This window comes from Agelaius tricolor, unplaced genomic scaffold, assembly GCF_023055355.1.
Source record: "Agelaius tricolor isolate 1412-34295 unplaced genomic scaffold, bAgeTri1.0.p SCAF_1, whole genome shotgun sequence".
In the NCBI taxonomy this organism is placed as follows: Eukaryota; Metazoa; Chordata; class Aves; order Passeriformes; family Icteridae; genus Agelaius; species Agelaius tricolor.
This window is the reverse complement of record NW_027269261.1, coordinates 2445791-2470253: the sequence shown is the minus strand read 5'-3', so window position 1 is coordinate 2470253 and position 24463 is coordinate 2445791. Positions and strand designations below refer to the sequence as shown.

Below are 24463 nucleotides of genomic sequence, written 5' to 3'. Positions count from 1 at the left end.
TATGGTAATGACATTGTGGCGGGTACTATTCCCTGACATTGGCAATGTGTGTTAAATCCCACCGATACCAGCTGCAGTCAAGAGATGCTTGCACTTACTGGATGAGAATAAACTCATACAAGAGCGATTCCTGCGGGTTTTTTCACCCGTCCTCTCTGGAAGGGGACGTCAAGAGGCTGTCAGGAGCCTAATTCGAGAGCGATTCCCGTCCTTTTTTTACCCCTCCTTTCTGGAAGGGGATGTCAGGAGCGGGAGCGTCCTGTGGGAGGGAGGGTGAGATGCGGGGACCAGCCCGGCTCGGCGGGTCTGTCACGCCACGGGGCAGGAATATCCTCCTCGGGGAAGGAATATCCTCCTCGGGGAAGGAATATCCTCCTCGGGGAAGGACCATGGGCACGGGGAAGGAACACCGTCCCACAGAAACGCTGACGGACCCCGGCTACACCCGATGGGACGGCGGGGCCGCCGTGAGGGGACGCACTCCGCGGCAGCCGCCAGGGGGCGCCGGGCGGGCGGGCAGGCGGGCGCGGGGGCCGCCGGGAAGGGGGCGGCGGTGCAGAAGGGCGGGAAGCGCGGGCGGCGGCGCGGGCTGTGCGCGCGCGCCATGAAGGAGACGCGCGGGTGAGGCGGCGGCGCCTTCCCGCCCTGCCCTGAGGGGACAGCGCCGGGCCGGGGGGGGAACACCCGCCGGAGCCGCCCCGCCAGGGGCCCCGGCGGGCCGCGGGGGGGCCGGAGCTGCCCTCGCCCACCAGGGGAGGAATTCCCGGTTGAAATAAATGGTGGAGTGCGGGTGGCGGGGCTGCCTCGCCCGGGTCTCACCGCGTGTGGCGGCGACGCCGTCGCCAAGCAACGGCAATGGCCGGCGAGGAACGGCGGTAACGGGGCTGCGCCTTGCTCTGGGGCTGCGCGTCCTGCGGAGCCCTGCGGAGGAGAGCCGAGCAGTGGCTGCCCGAGCCTCGGGGGCGGGCACGGGGAGCGCTGAGCCGGCACAGCCGCCCGCGGGCTCCGCGCAGCATGAGCTGGGGCGGCAGCGGTGAAGGGTGGAGTTGGGCTCCCTTCGATGAAGGTCCCAGGTGGTGGGGATTTTCCTCCTTCCGTGTTTTCCCTGGGTTCTGCTGTTGGTTTGGTGGCTCAGGAGCCGGGCTCGGGTCGCTCAGCCCCGCAGCGATGGCTGAAGGCCTGTGCCGCATAGTGTGACCTTATCCCGGACCCGTGGTGTGTGGGGAGACACGCCTTGCGGCTTGGGGAGCTATAAATGAGGGGCAAAACCCGGAATAAATCCGTTTAGGATGGCTTTTTGTGTAAAAGTGTGGTTTACCAGAACAGACACACATTGGAGGTTTTTGCTGTGATGCACAGGTTGTAACAAGGTTTGGCAAAATATTAAAGTGCAACAGGGTTCTGGCTTAAGGAGAAGGCTGGTGGGTGAATGGGTGGTGTGCCATATGTGTTAGGATCCATAAGATCCCTTAATTATGAGCTTATATGCTTGAGAGAGGAAAGTAGGACTTCATTTATTTATTACTCCAAAAGGGGCAACAAATTCTTCAGTTTCACTCAGTGAAACTTAACAGGTGCTGCTTCCCTCACCTCTTAACTTGTGAGGTCAAACTATCAGTGATACGTGTAAGCAACTGAAAAATATCTATTGTTGACTGGAGGAATTTTATATGAATAATATGTAATTAAAAATAAACATATTTGATGCTAATAATATTAGGTTTATCTAATTGATACTGTGCTTTACGTCAATCTCCAGTTATATCATCTGTAGGCAGAATGAGGCAATGAAAGGCAGGTGGTGCCTTTTTGTGCCTTGGAAACATCTTAAATGCTGGTGTAGTCTAAATCCTGTCCTTGTTCTGTGCAAACTTTATGAAGTGCAAGTTGTACAATGCAAGCAATGCATAAAACATGGAAGCAGTTGCTGCTGTAGGTGTTTTAATTTAGTTGTAATGCACAGCAATTAAGTACAGGCTTTCCTCCTGTATTTGTTATGAAAATGATATCATGGGAAGGAAAATATTCATTATGAATATTTTTATTTATGAAGTGGAAATTGTCAATGTCTATAAACAAGGTAAATTAGGTCAAGGCCTAGTTAGGCTTGTAAATAAACAGCTTTTCTGACTGGGGACACCTGTTGATAGCACTACAGTCCTAATACCTCCCTCCCCAGCTTTTTGGAAAGCACAGAGAAGAAAGTATGAAAAATAGGCTTAGAGAGAGGAAAGGGGGCAAAAAAACCCCCTATGTGACTAGAAGCTCTGTGTGTAATTGCATAAGGATACTTAAAGAGAGGGAAATCTCTTTAAGAGAGGGAGTAAAGGCAACAATGAGAAATAAGGAGCTGTGCAGTAACCTGTCTTTTAAAAAAATCAAGTGGTGAAGCTTGCCTTTGAGCATTTCCTAATATTGTTCCAGCCAGCATGGGGTCAGGTACCTTAAATAGGTATAAATATGTCTTGCCTAACCCAGCAGATCTTTGAAACTGTACATATGTGAAGGAGGGAGATATCCTGCTTAAATAATGGTACAATTAAGCCTTAGGGTCTGTGTCTGGACCCTGATGAGATCTTTGGGGGTGTCTCCTCCTTTTGGTGCTGGTGTTTCTGTAGAGTTGTTTTAAGCACCATTTTTACCTCCAGTCCCACTCCTTTCCTTTTGCATTACCAGCTGGAACCTTTCCTGGTTTCAGCTGGTAATGCACAATAAGGTGTTCTTTCTCCATTTGCCCCTTTCTAAAGCAAGAGGTTTATATAGTAATACACCAAATTTATTGCATCAACTCTGTTTAACAGACCTATATGCTTTACAATCAACTAAAAAGCCCTTCCTGAATCAGTAGAAACCTAACAAAAACGTTTAATTAAAAGATGTTGAATTGTTCTGTTTGGTGCTAGCAGGAATCCTTTTGGAATATCCTTAAATTGAAACTGGCATGTCCAAAACTTGTGCTGTCTGTAGGGTTGCCCTTGGTGGGTTTCAAACCTTTTCATTTCCCAGTGATCTGTTTTATGGGCTGGAGCAATGCAAATAAAATATGTTAAGGTGGCAGCATCTTGCATGGTTTCTTACATCCATAAATGCTTTTTTTTTTAAGTAGTTGTGACTTCTAAGTGAAGTCAAGTGTTCTAAAAATGATAAGCAAGATTTTTTCCTCATTTCTCTCAACATTGGGTGAAAGGGCAGAAATGGATTTGTGAAGTGTAAGCTAAGGGGTGTTTTCCTATAAGATTTTCTTCTTTCATGTACTCATTCCTGTATTTTCTCTCAGTACTTCCAGGCAGCAGAACCAGCCTCAAGGGCACTATGGACTTACCTCTCCAATTAGCTTGGCTCCTCCTAGTGACAAAGACCACATCCATACTCAGAAGCTGATTGAGGCAATGAAGCCATTTGGGGTGTTTGAGGACCAGGAAGAACTCTATCACAGGTATAACAAGACTAAAATTTGTTAACCTCTTGGGGTTTTTTTTATTTTTTTAAGCAAACTTAGCATGAGTTTTCTTTACAGGACAACTGTTCTTGGAAAGCTGAATAACTTTGTCAGAGAATGGATTTCAGAGCTTGCTGAGAGCAAGGTAAGAATTTTTTTTGTTTTTGTCAAAACAGCTGAAGCCTTTTGATTTAAAGACTAGGCTACTGGGATCTGTGCTGAAGTTCAGCTTTTAACTTCTTAAATATTAAGTAGAGCTGTAGTAACTGCTACTGAAATATGTTGTAAAAGGTATTTCATGATCAAGTTCTCACAGTCTTTGGGGAACTGAATAAATTCCTGCATTGGCTTGATCAGTTGACTCGTAGCTGTTAACAAAGCCAAAACAAGGCATTGTGGATGAGAAAGATGCTGAAATTGGCACTAATCTTGCCCCAGACAGCCTACAGCACTCAGTCTAGCTTGAAATTATGATTCTAGACATGCCCTTTGAATGGCTCTTAGTTGTGTTAATTTATGTGCCTCTGCTGCAGGGAAGTCTAATAATAGGTCTTAATTTGTATGAATTAATAGAAGTACTGCTACATCACCTATAATCTTGTTTTGGAGTGGCAAGCTCAACTTATTTCAGAAAAACAGAATTAAAACCTAATAGACTAAAATGTAAGGGAGTGAGAAGACATTGCTTATGCAGGCTGTTACAGTTTTTCTAAATAACTTTCACACAAGTTAAATTTGCACAGAGGATAATGTGCATCTTAAACTTTCTCTTCTACCTACAGAATCTTCCCCCTTCAATAACAGAACAAGTTGGTGGCAAAATATTTACATTTGGCTCCTACAGACTTGGAGTACACACCAAAGGTAGTACTTTGAGTGCCTGGTCATAGCTCTGATGTTGGAAAGTGACTTCCAGCAGTAACAGGAGAAATGGGATCTCCCTGCAGGTTCAGACATCGATGCCCTTTGTGTTGCTCCCAGTCACGTGGAAAGATCAGATTTTTTTCAGTCATTCTTTGAAAAGCTGAAGAATCAAGAGGAAGTAAAAAACCTGAGAGTGAGTAAACTCTCTGCTTGATAGATTGTGTAAATTGTACGGTAAGAATATTCATGTTAAAGACTTGCATTGGTAATGAATATCTTACAAGCCAAAGTTAAACCAGTTTTGAGTACCCTCCAATATACTGGTTTATGCAGCATGAAAAAGTTGCTGTCCAGCTCTTGGCTCCTTTCCCCAGTGAGCACATCACAAAAGAGTTTTTGTGGTGCCTCTCCCCTCCCTGTGTTTTGGGAATGAGTCAGCTGTATCAAAAAGCAAGGCTGTCCCTGGAAGCTGTGTTTTCACCTTGGATGTAGGAAGGGCTCACAGCCACTGATACTGATGGCTTGTGCACTGTTTGTTACACCACATGGTCAGCCTCTCAATCTCTTGCCTAAATAAGATCTTTTAATAAAATCTAGTGTTGGTACCCTAACAGTGCTGTCCTGCCTGAGAGTTATTAGCATTTTTTGTGTTTGGAAGGAACTAAATCTTTGTACTGAGTAGTTCAGTGTAAATCTGTATTTCATCACAGTATAGGAAAAACTTCAAAGTTGCAAAAGGATATCTTATTAGAGATATCCTCTCCTTCACAGGCCATTGAGGATGCATATGTACCTGTTATCAAATTTGAATTTGATGGCATTGAGGTAAGAATTTTAATTTTTATTTGGGTTTTTTTTTCACCTTTAAGTGAGATTTGTTTTTCCTGCTTTGGAGTAGGATAACTTTTTCAGGGTTTTATGATCTTGCTGTTTTATGAGTTTTATCAGTACATTGCAGCACATTTAGGGAACTGTAATTAAACAGCCAGACCACAACCAATCCCAGAAAAGTAAAATGGGATCTTCTAGGAAAATAAGCCCCTGGCAAGCGTGGGAACATGAGTGACATCTTTTTTTACACCTGTGCTGCAGACCAGGGTAGCCTGCTTGGGTGGCATTTATCTCCCAAGGATGTGCAGAGTGGGAGTAGAGGCAGTGTCCTTGCTGACTCCCCTGGGCTCTGACAAGAGCTCCCTTTCTGCAGGGGGTGTTTCTGTTGTGCTTCCCTGCACAAATCTCCTGATGTTCTGCTGCAAATCAAAAATGAAGTCCCTGTGGGACAAACAACATGGAAAATGAAAAGTAAAACTACTCACTGGACTGCTGCCTCAGTTTGTCAGCTGCAGGAATCCTATCTGGAATACATTTCATGTAGAGAATAAATACCCACTTGCTGTAATACCTAAGTACCAAGTTACTGCTTGGTAATTACTATCATGAAGACACTTATTCAAGGACTTCTTTATGGCCTTTGTCTGGTACAGACATTCACAGAATAATTTGCTTGCTTCAGGTTATACTAAAAACCAGATGCTTAAGGCCTTACAGCATAAAGAAAATGCTTTCTCATTTGTTGAAGTATAGTTGAAGTGATTTTAATTTGTCTTAATTTTATGGTTAATTAAAAATTCCTAAGTTTAGAGTAATCTTTCCAGCTTTCAAAAAAAAAACCCTTCCTTTCCTGAGCTTAAAAAAAAAGAGGTGGTTTTGTAAACAAATAGAGAACTTAGAGCAGTTTTCTTGTTTTCTGGCAAATAAATATTTATCTGTAGTCCACTAATTCTAAATACAAACGTTAACCACGTGACCACGTGAATGTCCCTCACTGGTTTGCAAACAGTGCTGCATTCTAAGTCATGTTTGACCCTTTTTCTCTTGAAGATTGACCTTGTGTTTGCAAAGCTCTCTTTGCCAACGGTTTCTGACGATCTCGATCTCAGGGATGACTCGTGCCTCAAGAGCCTGGATATAAGATGCATCCGGAGCCTGAATGGTGAGCATGTCCTGCACGCCTTTGTAGAGACATTTAAGTTGGCACAGAATGCACACTGCACAGCCCATTTTCTGTACAAGATGCAGAAACTGATCTCCAGTGTACTTGAGTTCTGAGGAGGTGACCAGTGAGCCTAAATTTAGATATTTCAAGGAGTTGTGTGTTTACATAGACTTGTCTCATGTTTGTTTGATTGGTTTGTGAGCAGGTGCTCCAGCTTGCCCCAGAAATTCAGATGACTAAGTAGGGCACTTGATAAGAATGTATGAAGGATAAACAAGGTTGTTCATTAAAAAAAAAAGTAATTAAAATACCTGAAGTCTGACTTGCTCAATGTTTAGCACCACTTGGTTTAATGGTTGCTCGCTGTCAAAAGAAACCTAGCTTCTGGAATCACAGAGTATTTAGGGTTGGAAGGGACCTCTGGAGATCATCCAGTCCAACCCCCCAGCTAAGGCACGGTCACCTGGAGCAGCTGACCCAGGAATGTGTCCAGGTGAGTTTTGAATCCCTCCAGACAGGGACATTTCACAGCCTCCCATGGCAACCCATTCCAGTGCTCTGCCACCCTGTGATGTAAAGTTCTTCACGCTGAGGTGGAGCTTCCTGGGTTGTAGTTTATGCCCAAAACATCCTGTGGGGAGGCTTTATTTAAAATTTGTTAGTTGTAGTCTAAACAAAGCTGCTGAGGGCACGGGTTACCTAAAGTGATGCTGAAGGTTATGTGCAATCCACAATTTAATACAAAGCAAGTACTCCAGACTTGAACCATAAGCTGTTGATCCTGTGTAGGAACACCTGAGTTGTGCCTGTTGCTGGGAACTCCTGTGCTTCCCCTTTTGTCCCGCAGGCAGCAGGGTCACAGATGAAATTCTGCGCCTGGTGCCCAACCTGGAGAACTTCCGCCTCACGCTCCGTGCAGTTAAACTGTGGGCAAAACGTGAGTGCCAGCGTGGGTTGCGGCCTTTGAACCTTTCATGCTCACTGTTGGATGTACCTCAGCTTTGGATTGCTATGTAAATGGCAGTTGTTACATTGAAATCCTTTCAGTTTAGGTTCATGGTCTGTCCATGTGGTAAATTCCATGTGTTTTTTTAGTGGAGATGGAGTTCAGAGAAGAGGGAAGTGCTTATGAGACATTACTGCGTTGCTTATCAGGAACCTGACTACAAATGATAAAAATTCTCAATTAAGTGTAGAAGGAATAAGAAAGTCCCATTTGCCCAAATGGCTAGAGAAAGGTTCTGCCATTCTTCTAGTACTTTCTCTTCAGGGGAATTGAAGTGAAGCAGTAGGTGTAGCAGCACAAGCAAGTTTCACAGTAGCAATACTTTGGGATGTGGTGTGGTAATGATTCTTTTTCTCATCACTTGTAAGGACCAGCAATTTGGCCTTGCTGCATTGCAAAGATAAATAACATGGAGGCTGAAATGTATTAAGTATTCTATAGATTGTGCAGCTGGTGCTGCGAATTTGAAAGACCACAGACTAACTGTGTGGTATCCATTCCAGGACGTGGTGTTTACTCCAACATCATGGGATTTCTTGGTGGAGTCTCCTGGGCCATGCTGGTAGCAAGAATATGTCAACTCTACCCAAATGCTTTGGCCTCTACTCTCGTTAACAAGTTCTTCTTGATTTTTTCAAAATGGTAAAAGCTGTTTATTTTAATTTGCATAAAGAAGTAGCACTTGTAGTTATTTATATCAAGATGTACATTGACAGCATCCCATGCAGCCTCGAACTGCAGAGCTTAAAATGGACACTTCACTGGTTTTTTTTTTTTTTTTCTTCTATAGGGATTGGCCAAAGCCAGTATTGCTGAAACGACTTGAAGAGAGCTTTCTTAATCTACCAGTCTGGGACCCCAGGGTAGGTAGCCATTGCAATCAGAGTTGCATTAAAAGTTTGTTGTGCCCTCGGCTGGTGCTGAGCAGAGCTGCTGTAACCTCGCAGGTGAACCCCTCAGACCGGTACCACGTGATGCCCATCATCACCCCGGCCTATCCACAGCAGAACTCCACCTACAACGTGTCCGTGTCAACACGAGCAGTCATGGTGGAGGAGTTCCAGCGTGGTAAAGTACATTCTGTGCCTATCAAAGTCCCCTTCTGGCTCCATGAAACCGTGTCATCTGAATTAGTTTTGTTCAGTGAGGTGTTGTAGGTTTAAGATTTCTCTGGGAAGTAATGCCCATTGCGGGCAATAAGGCACTAGTTTTCCAATCAGCTGTTGTGGGATCTGCGTTTTGTCAGTGGAATTCCTGCTTTTTTTTCTTCTGTCAGTTACTGTTACAATCTTCTAAACTTTGTCATGGCAATCTTTAAAAAATAGTCATAAGATTGTTTAAAGATTTTTGAAAAGAGATTTTTTAAAAAATAGTGATAAGATTTTCAACCATATTTGTAGGTCTTGAAGTTACAGATGAGATTCTCAAAGGAAAATCAGACTGGTCAAAGCTCTTTGAACCACTGAACTTCTTTCAGAAGTACAAGTATGTATGAAATCTGTTGTCTGAACTTGAAGTTATTTACTTAGTGGTTAGAATAATGAGTTTTAACTTGGGTTCTAAATAGAAAATTGGATTGATGTGTTTCAGTTTAGGGCTTTTTAAAGAAACTGGAAGTAATCATATAAATTTTGGTACATACAAGCATAGGGAAGATAGGAGAAGCTGTCTTATGCCACTCACAGCATTTTTCCTACCAAGAAGAAAAATCATCTGATGTTTAGAATGTAGGATAAAATCTGGAGCTAGTGTACTCATTTGCCTTTCTTCTTCTAGACATTACATTGTGCTGACTGCCAGTGCCTTTACAGAAGAGCATCACCTAAACTGGTAAGTGCTGCTTTAAATGTGGCTCCAGTGCAAAACTGAGAATCAATTCAATGTTGCACCACATTTTTGTTAATTGAGTTAACAAATATAAGTCAGTAACTATGCAACTAGGCATGGAATACACCCCCTTCCCTCCCTGCTTTGAAGACCACTGTTCTAGAGCCTTACACTTGTTTTCATAAAGAGTTTTACTGTAATATTTAAGGACTAGGTTGCACTGGTGTGTAGTCAGCCTATTCCAGACCTGCTTTTCTTCAATGAAAGGAGATTTGCCAACAATTACTTGTTTAAACCATGTGAATGTGCTGAGTCACTGTGAATTTTGAAATAAGGGGAAATGGTGAGGAATTAAGGCACGGTAATGTGCGTTTATTGACTTTCCAGTGGGTTTCTTTGTTAAGAAATTAGTACTTTGCTTGCTTTGCTCAATTAAGGAAGCAAAACACCTCTCTGTAACAGACACCCATTCTGAGGGCACTTACTTTTATTTCAAAGTTTGGCTTGCACCTTAAGTCAAATAATTCTTGAGCCACCTCTAAAAGATATGTTTGATGTTTAAAATAGTTTTAATGGATAATACCTTTTATCTGAACTTTCTAAAATATTCACCTAAAAATCTTATCAGCTGCAGCTTGATATCAGTTACAGTTGTGTACAACAAGGTGTATGGGCAGGGGGCCAAATAATTTTTAATGTGAAATGTTCTTGAGTGAACAAAGCTTCTTGTACCTCACAATAACGACAAGGGAAATTCTGGCTGTGGTAAGAGCTGATGGTTTTGGTTTTTTTTTCAGTGACAGAAATAGAGGCACATTTTCCAGTTTTGCAGCTTGGGAAAATGATAAGCAGAAGATAAACTTGCTTCAGTCTATTATAAGGAACGGTTTAGTTCACCAATTCTTGAGTGGATTTGGAAATAGATAATATATCTGTTATTCATCAACATAAGATGTTTTTGAAGAACATACAGATTTGTGACTGCTTTTAAAGTTAACAGAGTTTTAGGCAGAAGGATGAAATGCCAGTGCTTTATTAAAATTAAAGCCCTTGTGGTTGTGATTCATCTCTTAGGGAAGTTTCCGAGGAGGGTGTTGACTAGATGATTTGTTTATTAAAATAACTATTTTTACATTTTCACTGATCAATCTGCAAGAAGAATTGCATCTTTACTTGGGTGTAACTGAACAGCTGTGCTTGAGCCTTTCCAAAACCACTGTTCTCCTTGATCCTTGTGGCAAAAAGGAGTTTTGCTGCACCCCAGAGGTGCTGGGATCTGCTCCTTGTTATTTTCATCATAGGTCACAGGCGGGAGTGTTGTATCCAAACTGTGCAGGGTACATGTAAAACTCACTTGTCTCTGTCTTTAGAAACAAAAGCACAAATGTCACTGGGAACGTCTCAAATTACAGATGTATGTGATATAAAGACCTAGTGTCTGCTCAGCTGGATGAAACTTGGTCCTTGTTGATTGGTTAACACTGTGCTACAAAAAGGCATCTAACTGATGAGCTGGAAACAGTTAAAAATGAATAAAATACCTCTTGTTTTTATTAGGATTGGCCTCGTGGAGTCCAAAATCCGTGTGCTGGTTGGAAACTTGGAAAGGAATGAATTTATAACTATTGCACACGTGCAGCCACAGTCTTTCCCTGGCAACGAAGTTCTCTATAAACAGTGAGTTGTTTTACTTTTCTGAAGTGCACATTGGCCAAATTGTATTTTCATTCCCCTCAGCTCATTGATGAGAGAGGCTCTATGTGTCTCTGGCAGGGTCCTGAGCACATGAAATCTTAAAGAAGGGAGCAGTTCAGGGAGAAGTGCTCTGAGAAATTTAGTCTGGGCTATCTCTAAACTGAACAGCTCAAATGTACCAGAATCCAAGTGACTGGTGTCTGTGCCCAACTCAGGTTTGTGAATCTGTCTCTTTTTAGGAGTGGATATGTATCAATGTGGTTTCTTGGGCTTGTGTTTAAGAAAGCAGAAAGTGCAGTAAAGACTAACGTTGATCTAACACATGGGATACAGTCATTCACAGACACAGGTAAGGCTCTCTTCTTGCTCTAGACTTGTAGAGTGTCATTCTTTTTATTCCAGTGCAAGTTGCTTCACAAAGTGCTTCCTTTTGCTATTAGATAGCAACATATGAAAGATTAGCTTCAAAACCACATTGTGTTGACATTTGTCAAAGTAAGGCCATCTTAAAACAAAAGTGTGTTACAGTCATACACCATGTGCCATATGTGAAACAAGTGCATTTCTTGTAGGGGCAGTCAGCTGTGAAGCCCAGGGATGCCCATTTGCTGGGGTAGCTATACTTGTCAAACAGTAGTCAGCTGCTGAACTTTGGAAGTGGGAAGTGACTGTGTCGAGCTCTGAAAGGAGTTGTTGATGCCTGTTGATGGTATTTCTCCAAGACAGTTTGTGTATAATGTGATCTCAGAACTGTGGAAGTCACTGGGTTGTCACATAGTAATTACATGCATGTGAATTTTCATGTCCAAAGTCTGGTACTACTTTTGATAGATGTAGAAATAAATTAATATGGCAAGTGTTGTTAGATAATGCTAGAATAATAAGGAAATTAGGCTATTCTGAGTGATGAGTGTGTTAGGACAGAGTTCTGAACAGTGTAATCCTGTAAATGTTTGTTGGAGTTTTCCCATAGCACCAGCACGACTTCTGTGTTGTTTTGCTCAGATGGCATGACTAAAAGCAGTAAAACCCAACCTTCTTCATAGCTCGTGCTTGGGATATGAGAAAAGCACAGAAAAATGTATCAGAACTCTCATCTGAGTTACAAGCCAGGCAGGGTGATTTCCTCAGACTTGCACTGCTGTCTGTACTTGCTGGTTACATGCAGTGGCACTACATTTCAGTGGCAAGTGTGAATTATGGTGATGAGATTTATGTGCTGCTGAGAGGCCAGAACTAATGGTAAATCCTCTGTGCACAAACATTGTTAGCGTGGCTGTGGGCTCTTACTTTAGCTGTGTGCTCTCACAGCCTGTGGTATGTGCTGGCTGTAGGGTGTGAATCCAGAGAGAATTGAACAGAAAAGCTGTTCCTTGAGAGGTGGGAAATCATTTGGAACCAGTAGTTCTGTGCTAGAGAGCTGTTACCATGTGCCTTGACTTTGAGAGAATAATTTTAGAGGGCAAAGATTAATTTCAAGTTGAGGAGCCCAAGGACAGAAGGCTCAGTTTGGAGGGCTTTTGTTCAGTGAACTTTATTTCCCTTTTACAAATTATTGAATTTCATTTGAAGGAACTGTCCATACTGGTGTGTGTGCTCATCTCTGTGCTTTTACTTCACTTCTGGTCTCCTGTGGAAAGCCTTTGGGTTGCATATCCTTGCTTTGATTCCCTCTCTGTGTGTTAGCAAGCTGCCTTTCCAGTTATGCTCCAGTGATAGGCCAGTTAGATAAGCTTATCTAAATGTGCCTTAACTCTGTAATAACTGTTGTGCTGCTATAGCCTTTGCCAGTTGCATAAAAGGCTGCTTGCAGGCAGTTGAGAAAAACATGTTTAAATTGTAGTGAGTCTGTTAAGTCATATGTCCCTAAAATCCAGTCTGGCTTCCTTGGACAGATAGAATTTAAAAATGCAAATTTGAACTCAAACAGCTCTTGTGGCTGGGCTGTGGTGAATGGAAAATGGCCATCACAGGTCACAGTCACCTTTTTATGATGATGGGAATGCTTGGGCAGTGTTTTGTGTAAACTTAAGCTGGGAACTCTTCATTTGGGCTGGGCAGTCATGTTTCTAAAGAAACCAAATATAACTGACCAGCACTAATGCAAACATCCCCACTAAGCTACAACACTGTTTTTGATGTCAGTTTACAGGCAGGCCAGTGCCCTCAACATCCTAAAGGAAGGTATGAAGATTGAGGCAACTTATGTGAAGAGAAAGCAACTCCATTATTTTTTGCCAGCAGGAACCTTACAGAAAAGAAAGAAGGTATAATAAAAATTCAGCGCTTCTGGTAATTTTTAATAAAAGCTTTAATGATTACTTGAAGACTTTATTTTTTAACTGTCGTTTCAGCAAAGGGTGTCAGATATTAGTCAAAATAATAGTGGACTTCAGTGCAAAAGGTCTTCTTTAGGTGAAAGCTGTTCGGATGGTTCCAAAGACAGAGATTCCAGAACACCCTCTAATTCCTCTTCGTTAAATAAGATATCTAAGTTGGACATCTCTACAGCAGAGACAGAAAGGTTAGTGCCATGACCTTGGAACTGTGGAGAAGCTGCTTTTAACTGACTCACACTGTAAATGAGTCTAGGATTTCTAGTTTGGATCTATGTGGATCATAAGCACTTGGAGGGCTCTAAAAGCTTCAGGAATAAAGCTGGAATCTCCATTGGGCATGTGGTAGGAGACCAGGTTAAAGGAATCCTTGAAAAATTCTAAGTAATATCCATGAACATGGAGGAATGGAGAACTTGACACCAGGGAAATTTAGTCTTGAATGTAGATCTTCACAGTTTAGTGGGCAACTTGAAGCTGGAGTATTTTATGTGCAAGTGACTGTTCTTTCTAACAAAAAGTATGGTGATGCCAAGTAGATTAAGTTCTAATGACATACCGATTTTGGTGTCAGAAACACCAGAGCTGCTGCTGACTTAGTGGAGTGGTATGAGAACTTGGGCAGTAAAAGTCTGTCACTTCCTGGGAAGTCTGTTTATCCCTAAGCACAGGAAGGATATGTAATCTTGAGAGTAATTGCCCAGTCCTACCAAATGTGTGATACCTGCTCTCTTCAGAATGTTTGATACTGTAGAAGTCACATGAAAAAAAAATAATCACAAAAAAGTGTGTGGACATCTGGGTAGAACAGAACAGGGGTTCAAAGCAGCACAAGTGCTGGGTGGACTAATCTGGGAGAATATATGAGCACATAAAGACTCAGTAAAGAAAATGCTTGAGTTTAAATCTGCAGTCTGAAATCCAGCAAAATGGTGGTCTGGTGCTACATTGCCTGGGAGGTTGTGTTGTTTAATAGAGCTCTGACAAGGGGCTAAGGAGGTTGGTATTTGTCTTGCATGCACTTTCTGGAAATGACATATACAGTATCTCACAAACTAGCATTTTATAACTCAAGTGTTTGACTTTTATAGAAATGTTGAATGTCAGAGTTGTAGTGGTGCCAACAGTGTAGCTGAGCCATCCACGTCTAAGGGACTTTGCATTCCTGTGACTGACTCAAGTATGTATTTGAAGTGGTAGGTGGAATGTAGTTTATCATTTCATGGCCAAACTCTAAAAGCCAGGTGTCTCCTACAGAAATGGAGGCTACAGTTGCACTAAGAACATCGGGACCTCCCATTGGTTGCACCATTCCAGGATATAACACGGTTTGTCAACTCAGAGCGTGTTTTGTGCAAGAGCAGCATAAATTAAGTGGGACTCTAATCACGGATCCTAGGAGTGCTTCACCTAAGCAGCATTATTCTCCAAGCTCTAAAGTATCTCGTCCACCAACAGCAGGAGAATGCCCCCAAAAAGCCATAGATGGAGAAAAGGCAAGAAGGGGGGGCTAGCCCAAGGAGGGTTGAAAGCAGTATTGATTACTGATGTAGAACAAGTTAAATAACTGAAAATGAATGCATTTATACATCCCCAAAGGATTTAGGAATCTAAATTTACATTCTAGTTGGACTAGAATGTAATTGTAATTAATCTGATGTGTAACTATTAACATATTTTCAAGATCTGGCACTTAATGACTGCTTGTCATCAGGTGCCAAGTTATCTAAATACTCCTGTGCTTATCTGTCACTGCAGTGACCAGTTGCTGAATGAACTGTCTCATCTGGAAGCAGTTCTTAATTCAGAAAAAAACTATCTCCAAACAAAGAAGATATGAGTCTTATGACTGTAAAAGTATGAGCTAATCTGTTTCTGGCAGATGCTTTTTGAGTGCCTGTTGATAGTTGTGCTGCTTTAGAAATCAGCAGCCTACTCAATAGGTCATTACTTCTGAAATGATACTGTGGAGTTTCTTGTTAAATCTTGGTTTGTGGAACTTCTAGATTAGTATTTCATTTGTTTTATTCCTATGTGTAAATATCCTTAAGTAGCTGTTCTTGGAGCTTGACCTCTGATTTGAGGCACAAGCAAAGAACAACCAGAGAAAGAGCCCTCAACTTTGACACTTAAAAAGAATCCTCTTGTAGAACTGTAATCTAGTGCTGAATATTGCAAGTACAGATTTCAAGGCTTGGGTAGTAGGGCTTTTTCAGAGGCTTGAAATTCCTGTGGGGTAATGGTGGACTTGTGTAAATATTCTTTTAAGAATGGCCCCTAATACATCTAATGTGTTGACTGGAAGCTGTACCCAAATAAGAGAATTTTAGCACAGCAATTATTTTGAGTCTGTGTATTTTGTTCCTCCAGCTAAACGTGTGGGACTCGGATTTCACAGAAAGTGGATACCCTCAAGATGGGAGGAAGAGAGCTACAAAAAATGTAATTTTTAAGTGATTTTACTCAGTGGACTAACTGAAAAGCTCAATAGTTTGGTGATTAGACTGCCTCACATAAATTCTCTGCATGTTTACTGATGGAAACAAAAATACACTTTTTGGTTTAGTTTATTTCAGTTCTCATTCCCCAAATATTACACTCATATGACCTATCTTTTAAATGTTACTGTTAGTTGATTTGGTAGTGTCTAATTCATTTCCATGTTTGAAATAATACTGAATTTTCTTTTCAAAACTATTTGATTCACTGATGTAAATTAAAACTGCTGTAAAGACTAAATCCTTTGGCCTCTCAGAGGGAAGATAAAGAGCCTTGCTATTCATGGTGCTTGTTACTGAGGCATAAACTCTTGAGGGCACGCCCTCAAATAAAGATGAGATCTTGGTGGTGAGGGCTGAAATACCTGAACCACTGTCTGTGTGGTTTTAGGGCTTCAGGATACCTAAACCCACGCCCCATGGGGTGGAGGTTGTTAATGCATGTATGATTTTAAGGTATCCTTGCTGCCAGAACTTGCTGCCTCTCAGTCAGGAACCTGGCAATACTGCCTAACAAAATCCCTTCTGGCTTTTTTAGGGTGTCCTTGATGGAAAATCCATGCAGATTCCAGTGATCACATCAAGATCACAGGTATTTATTGTGCATTTGTCTTCATAGGTAAAGCAGAGCCAGTTTTCATCACATGTACAAAGATTTATGTACCATCACACTTGGTGGTTTGAAGATGAGCAGGGTTTTGCCTGTTGTGCTTCCAACAAATTAAATAAATGAGCAATGACCTTCAGAAAAGCCAAAGTTTCCAAGTTTTGAACTTGGCAAACTACATTTCCATGCCCCCAGACACTGAGTTTGTGTCCTGGTTTGGTTTTCTTGTACTGTTATCAGTACTCGTATACTGATTTCTGTGATGAGACTTGGAAGCTTTGAAGTCTATAGGTGACTAACTGCTCTGTGTCATGTAGAATGTTGTGAAAGTGAGGGCTGTAAGACTGGAAGTGATCCAGACAGTAGAGACTCTGTTTTCCTGATCCATGGATCTGAGAAAAATCTTTCTTTACTGTGCTGTTGAGCAACTCTAATTTCTCCCCCCGCCCCCCCATCAGGGATATACTGGTCTCAGTTCATGCAAGAAAAGAATTGTGCAGAGGGGAAAATGTTCTTCCTCTGGATATGGTGGTAATTCAATAAGTGGTGTGGTTAAAAAAAAAAAGGCTTCTCTAAAAATGGGTTTGAGCCATACAAGTTTAGTACATAAACAGTGTTACACAAAGAATGTTATATTCAGCTAGGAAAGGGTTTATCTGCTGCTACTTCTGAATTAATGAATTTTAAATTAATTCAATTATTGATTTAAAAAATCCTTTTTTCCTTTTTTTTTTTTTTTTTTTTGCTGTGGCATCTGTTTGTGTGTTACAGAGGCTTCCCAGTAAAGAACTGCCAGATTCTTCATCTCCTGTTCCAACAAATAGCATTCGTATTATTAAAAGATCCATCAAACTTACCCTTAATGGGTAAGTGGTTGATCTTCAGGTGAAGAGGATAATCACTTGTTACCAGTCCTTATTCTGAGTGTGTGTTGTAGTTACTTACAAAGGTAGAAGGTTACTGTGCCCCTACTGTAACTGACCAGCTAAAATCATGGTCTGATTTTTATACTGCTGTTGGATGCTTGCTTCCTTTTGAGCTACTCTTTGCATGTGCTTGTAACAGTTACCTTTAGGAGTTTTTTAAAAGTCTAAATTGTCACCAGCTGAAACAGCTACAAAAACCAACCTGTCCTGTGCCTTGGATTCAGAATGGATAAATGCCACCAGGGTTAATTAGTTGCTGCAACCACATTCTGTTTTCGAGTGCATACTAGCGTGCTTGTGTTCCTTTGTGCTTGCCTAATTCATGTGCATGCATTGTTCTTCTCTCCAATTATCTTCCCATTTGGCACACCACGCACTCCTGTGCTCCTCTCACAATGGTGCTCAGCTTCCTTGCAGCTTGCCCCTGCCTTGCACAGCCATGCACTGCACAGGTGCTGCCTCCCATGGAGGCCCCTAAATGAGTTCAGTATTGAAGGAAATGCAGCAGAGGATGCTACCAAGGTATGGAGATTAGACAGACATGTCCCATGCTGTGTTATCTGATACTTTCTTTGTCTCAAGACTGCTCCAGTGTGAGACTTGAGAGGTTTTTTTGTGTCACTGGGTAGTAAAGCCCAACTTTGAGCACACAGCAAAGATGCACTGAAACATTGCAACAGCTGAGGCTGTCCTGACACTACTGCCCACCTGCAAGCTGCATGCAGAAGGTGGTTTCAGATAAACCCTGAAAGCTGTTCTGAATGCTTACATGAAAACCTGTCCTAGTCTTGAGTCTGGTTCTGTAAACTGATAGCACTGCTTACCCAGCTAAATGCATTAGGGGTTTTGGGGGGTGGGGAGAAATTCTGATTATATGAAACAAGTATTATGCTATTTCTCTACTGTAATTTCTTTATCATTTGGTGGTTTCATAAGTGAACTTGTAAGTTGTTTTTCCAGAGTATTTTTGTATGTACTGTAAAAAGCTATCTTCAAAGTGAAATTTAAAATCTTTAGTCTCTTTTTTTTTTTCTTTTTAGAGCAGATGGGATCTGCTTAAAAAAATCTAAGCAACTAAACCAACTCTAAAGGGGTGGGAGGAAGGCAGTGCCAGAAAAAAGCTTTCTACAGAATTTTAATGTCATAAAATCATTTAGGTAGAAAAAAACCTTCAGGTTAGAGTCCAGTAGTAAACTTAACACTGCCACATCTACCACTAAACTGCCATGCTAGAGTAAGCCTGAGGAGACCAGGAACACTGCTTTGCTTTCCTGCTTCTGCTAGATCTGGGGTTTGATTTAATGCCCTCTGCATTTTGCAGTTGGCCAACTGCATGACTCACCTGAAGTCCCAGTTTGATATGTGGACAAAGATACCCCTGAATTGTTTTAAAATTAGTTGCTTGTCTTGAAGAGCAAATCTGAGCTCTAAACATCTTAAGTATCCACCTTAGTGAGGAGAGTGAAGGACTTTAAGGAAATAAGAGGTGGTATCTATCTTGTCATGTCTTAACTCCTTAGCATTCCCTCTGCTGCTAGTATCCCAAACCCTTGGGGAAAGCATGGCTACATTTATCACAATCTACTTGGTTTTTTTCCCCTTATTCTCTGGTTTCCAGCTTGTTTCAAGTGCAATTTATCCCTTAGAAATTGACCTTAGTGAGTTTTAGGCCTTGTTCTTCCTTCTACCCTCCAAAACCCCCAAAGCTTAGACTGCAAGGCTTTGATTTAGGTTAAAATTACGAAACAGTACCCCTGTTACTTAAGTGGCTTTCAGCAGAACTACACCTTGGGTTTATAAAATGGTTGCCTCCTTTTTGTGACCTGTTCTAAACCAGCAGCACTCAAACATTGTCACTTCTGTGTACCAGTTACAGTAGGTCTACAGCTTCAGCACCTGTGTAAATACAAATCCATCATGAATCTGAGGTAACTAAAGCTGAAGTAGGTGATAAGATAAACAGCAAAAGGAATATGGGAAGTGTTTTGTAGTAGACTACAGTCCTGTAATATTCCCATGCTTTTAAATTCTTCCACATGAGTGTTCCAAGACTGTTTAAGGGATCATTTTCCCATAGGCTCTATGTCAGCACATGCACTTATGCAACTATTCTCAAACTAAAGTAACCTAGCTATGGATATACCTTTACACAGATCATTTTATTTTGCTCTTGCTTTGTGGTTAATCTTCCAATTGCTCTTTATAAATTTTTTTTTATTTTCTTCCTCACTCTTAGGGTTTTAAGAAGAATGTTCAGGGTTTTGAGAAGAGCATTCAGGAAGAATTTAGGTTACTAGTTTCTCAGACTTGATCCATTGGTGAATTACACGTCTTATCTTAATGTGTCTTGACATATAAGGATGTCAAGTGTGATGTTAAGTGACGTCAGTGTTCTGGAGTTTCCCTGGATGCTGCAGAAGTTCGATGCTGCCCCAGGACCCTGAGATTAGAATTCAGCTGTTTGTAAATAAAGTTCAAACTTACTCAACTTGGGTGTTCTCCTCTGTTGAAGTGATTGGAAGGGAAGTTACTCCTGCCTGAGGGAAGCTCTTTTCTCTCAGACTTCCTCCAAACGTTGTTCTTTTCTCTCTGCTTTCTTAGCTGGTTGCTGGGTGTCTGGCTTGAGCATGGGTCCCTCATCTCAGTCTCTTCCAAGAGGAGCAGCTCTGCACTGAAATTGTGTCAGTAACTTTGAGCAAGAAGTTGCCTTGCAGGAGTTAACATCTGTGGTTTTACTCGCTAGGTACAAGCAAAGAAGCAGTTAATGTGAAGTCACCTACATTTTGGCTGTAGCAATTGATTTTCCTGTAGGAAGTGAGAGAAAGTGCTTACTTTTTGCCTTAAGGAGGAAAAAGCAAAGAGGAAAAAAGGTATCTTGAAATTTGTTCAACTTGGTTGTGGGAGAGAGGGGGCTTACTAACCCTGTCTTATGTAACACTGAGTGACATAAGCTGCTGAGCCTAAAAAGACCAGCAAAAACTCCTGGCTGTATTTTAGCAATTACCTCATCACGTTTCTTATAAAGAGTGTGATCCTGTGCATTATTCCAGTAAATGAAGAACCGTGCTCGGAGGCTGCAGGCGAGGGGCTCACGCCCAGCCCAGCCCAGCCCAGCCGGCTGCTGCCTTCTCCCTCCCTGCCCGTCCCGGGGGCTCTGTCCTTTCCCGGCTCGCAGGGGACCCGTGCCCGCTCTGGGGGCTGGCTCTGGGGGCTGCCTGCTGCCCCCCCGTGTCCTTTCCCGGCTCGCAGGGGAGCCGTGCCCGCTCCGGGGGCTGGCTCTGGGCACTGCCTGCCCGCTGTGTCCTTTCCCGTGCCCGTCCCACGGCCGGGCTGCTTCCTGCCCCGAGGCTGCGTGTGCGGTGACAGTGCCGCGTGTGGCCACCGCGGAGCGTCACTGCTGCCCTGGGCTGCCGCTGCCACCGGCTGCGGGGACACCACAGCCCCCACGATGTGCCTGCCTTGCCCTGAGCGCCCGGGGGTGGCCTCCACCCTGCACTCCTTGCTGCCTCCATGGAGTGTCCCAGGGATGGATGAGGGTTTCTCCATCCATCATCTCCCCTGGGGTGCGGGCCCCTGAGCGTGGCCCAAAGGCTCAGGGCTCCAGGCTGTTGGACCTTGGGTGTTACTATGGGAGGATCTTGACAAAGCAGTAGCCTGGGGACTGATTTTTCCCTTATTCTGGAAAATACAGCCTGTTAAAGTCTCAGCTGTCTGACCTTCAAGAAATTGATACGGACTGCTCATCCTTGAGCAGTTCCTCTTTCCTGGGAAAAAGGAAACTTCTGAATCCTCCTGCTGTCTTCTCCCAACCTTGTTTCTTATTCACACCTCAACTTTTTTTCATTCCTTCTGATCTCAGACTCTTCTTGCCTGTTTTCCTTTTCTCTCTGATGATTCCCATTTCCCTCTTGCACCTGAGTCCCTCTTTCTGAATTTGAACTGGGTAATCATTATTTGGTAGTGATGAGTAAAACTGCCGTGAGTCCTGAAACTAGAGGAGAAATAACCTGCCCTGTTTCAGTTTCAGCCTGTGGCAGCCTGGCAATCAGCTGCCTGCTGTGGGCACCATCCACCTCACTCTCTGCATGTCTGTGCAGTGGACAGAAAGCTAAAATTTTGGCTACTAAAAGCAAGTCTGGCAAACATGCAAAGTCAATCTTTTCCAAGGAAGAGCAAAAAATCCCAGTAATGACACCAGCACAGCTTCCTCACTAAATTTCATGTCCTTGTTTCTGAAATGCAAAGGAGTTTCTTAAAAGTTTAAGGATTCTTTGAATATAGTTAAAGTATATGTTCCCCATGGTCATTCGTAGAAAAATGACTGAGTCATATTTGTTCTGTTTTTCCTAAAAAATCGTGTTAAGGGGCAGTGTGTGTGATCATGTGAAGAAAAGGTGTTGGCAAACTGGGAGTGACTGAAAATGTGGCCTTAAACTAGGAAGTGTTGACTCGCCATAACCAACAATGTGTGTTGATGATAATTGATAAAAATAAGAGGCTGTAGCAAGTAGGTACTAAAGCTAGAACATGCTAGAATTTCTGTTATCCCTGCAGTTTTAATTCTGCTCTGTTTTTCCAGTGTGGTCACTTGGCCAGAACAGAAGGTTATACCACCTACTCTTGAGTGCATGCATGCAAGGAAGAAAAGCTGAGGTTTTGTGAATCACTGATGTGTAATTCTTGGCTAAATGCCTTCAGCACTGCTTTGGAACAATGTTTGTTGTGATTTTTGTTAGATTGTTTTTCCTCTTTTTATTTATTTGATACTGAATTTTCATATTAATATGTACAGCCTTAAGCAGAAAGGCAGAAACCTGTCATAATGAGCAATCCAACAGAGATTTCTAATAACTAAGCCAGAGAAATACCAGCTATTTTACAGTTCTGCATTTTCTGCTCTCTCAAATGAAACAGGCATTAGGCTGTCAGGAAACTGAAAGCTGGTGCTGGCTCTGAATTGTATTTCTGAAAGTAAAGTCTCTGTTTCTTGCATGACTTGGAGCTGGTCATTACATTCACTTTTGGTTTTGCCTAGATGGTACAGGATATGTTAATTTTCTTCACTCATTCTGAATGTTTTTACAGGTCTTTAATTAATTCTGTATGTTACTTGCTATTCAGGATAACATGTTGGGAGGGTCTGTAAAGAAACCTGGTATCGCTTTTGTTCAAAGCATTTACCAAATTTGCCAAATCATGAACAACTGGAAAATCATGGAAACAGTGTCTTCTGTAGAGTGATTGCTTGCAGTAATTTAGTTACAACCAAATGAGACAAAAATATGCCCCTGGGAATTGTATTTTGAGGAAAATGACCCTGTTGCAAGCAGTGAAGTACTAGCAATGAAAAGGCCAGGGAATCCCCTGTTTCTGTTCCTCTGTTCACCCACTAAATAAATCCTGCCTTACACTAAATGGTAAATTGTGCAAGTACAGAGATGTTCACTCTGCTGTAATTCAGGGTAAATGTTTGGTACGTGCCTGTAAAGTTATCAATCAGTTTACTAAATACTATTCCTCTTCCAGAAATGAGTCAGCAGCAGCATGTTAATTTTCTCTCCCATTCATACATGTTGTGACTTCAAATGGGGAAAATTCAGTCAAGGTAATATCTCATTTTTCTCTAGACTCTGGCTATTTAAAGTTGGTTTGGGTTCACCTTTCAGTAACAAGTAAGCTGAGGTGGATTGTCCAGCAGCCCAGCTGTGGAGCTCCAGCAGAGGTTTGTATGTTCAAACACAAGTCTTGTGTTCAACCTTAAAGGTCACCCCTGATTTCAGTCGCTGTGATGTCAGTGGGGAAACTCTGCTGCACTTTTGTCTGTTCTCGTGCAAAGGTCTAAAAACGTCAAACAAAAGCAAAGCCATTACTCAGAAAAGTTTAAGGCTAGAGAATAGAAACTAACCACAGTCTCAGTGACTTCTAAGCAACACCACAATATTTCATCAGCTCCTGCTTGTATGAGAACTTCAGTCTGTTCTCAGTCACTGTTTCTTTAGCTTAGATTGTTTTGGTTTTCAGCTACTTCTTAAGATGTTTTGTTGACAAACATGGGATAACCTATCTGTTAAGTAATGGATACCACTAACACCAATGTCTAAGATGACTTCTTATCCAAAATAATTGGACAGAGTGCCCACCAGAAGTTCCTTATTATTGTTTTGGAATTAAGTATCATGCATTTTTTCCCAAGGCTTTCCTTCTGCTTTAACAGATGAACCTAAGGTGTAGAGATTAACCATTTATGAAGGGCCAGACAGAAATTTTGTGGCTCAGACCAGAAACTGAAGTCAAGTTCCCTGAATGTGAGACCCTTTTTCTTCAGTCAGGCTGTCTATGCCCACAGTGGGGATTCCCAGTACACAAGTTACTCTATCTGCCTAAGGACTGCTTTAAGGGTTCTGTATTTCTAGAGACTACTGACACCAGCTATTGATTTTTTAACCCACTATTTACATGATAGCCCACTGTTCTTTCTTGTTGCTTTTTTACAAGCTTGCAAATTAAACAACTTTTCCTTTCAGACTGTCTTCCTAACAACAACAATTTAAAAAATCACAAATTTGTTTCCTGCTTATTTTCGTTTCTCCGTAAAAAAAGTCTCACTAAGAATTTTAGCACAACCCACAGTGCCACAGGACTGCCAGATGCAAACTAACACCTTATTAAGTACTCATGGGTAAGTTTTTATGTCCTAATATTGTGGGGGTGAGTGAGAGTGGTGAGGAAGAATCTCAATAGTTCTTGATAGTAAAATTGTAAAAAAAAAAGAATAGGATGACTTATTTTCTAAGGAGTATCTCTAGAAAAGGAATGGATGCTAAGGGTACATATTTATTTAAAAACACGATTAATGTTACATGTGTGAACTGGTATACTGCTGTATCTTTCTGAAAGACTGGCAGAGTTCACAGCAAGTTTTTGGAATCCATCCCCCTCACAATACGTCAATACTTACAGGAATGTTCTGTTTTTAGGGCCATGGACTTCTATCACTCAAAATTCCAGTCAAGTTAAGTGGAAGCATTGTCTGAAAATGAGGTGCGTGATTGGGTTCTCTTGACTCTTCACTGAGATTGTGTTATTGCCTGACCCCAAATTTAATAAACTTATTCCTGGAATCAAACTTGTCCAGTGCAGTGAACATGCACAATGAGCACCAAGAATGTGCTATTGCTTCATAAGTTTCTTAAAGCCCCCCCAAATAAAGCTGGGAAAACACTCAGTTGAGAGAAGTTGACACACCCCTTCCCTCTTCCAGTTCCAGGA

At 42.0% G+C, this 24463-nt stretch overlaps 1 protein-coding gene across 1 annotated transcript in view; it reads left to right on the top strand.

Moving 5' to 3' along the window:
* The first annotated feature begins 554 nt into the window (after window positions 1-554).
* The window catches only part of PAPOLG (poly(A) polymerase gamma), a 29586-nt gene continuing 5677 nt past the window's right edge, over window positions 555-24463 (top strand). The window contains exons 1-23 of the mRNA XM_071443727.1: window positions 555-621; window positions 3278-3436; window positions 3518-3584; window positions 4222-4303; window positions 4387-4496; window positions 5075-5128; window positions 6185-6296; window positions 7147-7236; window positions 7809-7947; window positions 8096-8168; window positions 8253-8373; window positions 8706-8790; window positions 9082-9135; window positions 10690-10809; window positions 11067-11176; window positions 12973-13094; window positions 13182-13351; window positions 14255-14343; window positions 14421-14491; window positions 15534-15605; window positions 16200-16253; window positions 17040-17134; window positions 19431-24235. Of these exons, the coding sequence (XP_071299828.1) occupies window positions 605-621; window positions 3278-3436; window positions 3518-3584; window positions 4222-4303; window positions 4387-4496; window positions 5075-5128; window positions 6185-6296; window positions 7147-7236; window positions 7809-7947; window positions 8096-8168; window positions 8253-8373; window positions 8706-8790; window positions 9082-9135; window positions 10690-10809; window positions 11067-11176; window positions 12973-13094; window positions 13182-13351; window positions 14255-14343; window positions 14421-14491; window positions 15534-15605; window positions 16200-16253; window positions 17040-17134; window positions 19431-19491 (2127 nt within the window). The 5' untranslated portion in view covers window positions 555-604 and the 3' untranslated portion in view covers window positions 19492-24235. The remainder of the gene's footprint in view (window positions 622-3277; window positions 3437-3517; window positions 3585-4221; window positions 4304-4386; window positions 4497-5074; window positions 5129-6184; window positions 6297-7146; window positions 7237-7808; window positions 7948-8095; window positions 8169-8252; window positions 8374-8705; window positions 8791-9081; window positions 9136-10689; window positions 10810-11066; window positions 11177-12972; window positions 13095-13181; window positions 13352-14254; window positions 14344-14420; window positions 14492-15533; window positions 15606-16199; window positions 16254-17039; window positions 17135-19430; window positions 24236-24463) is intronic.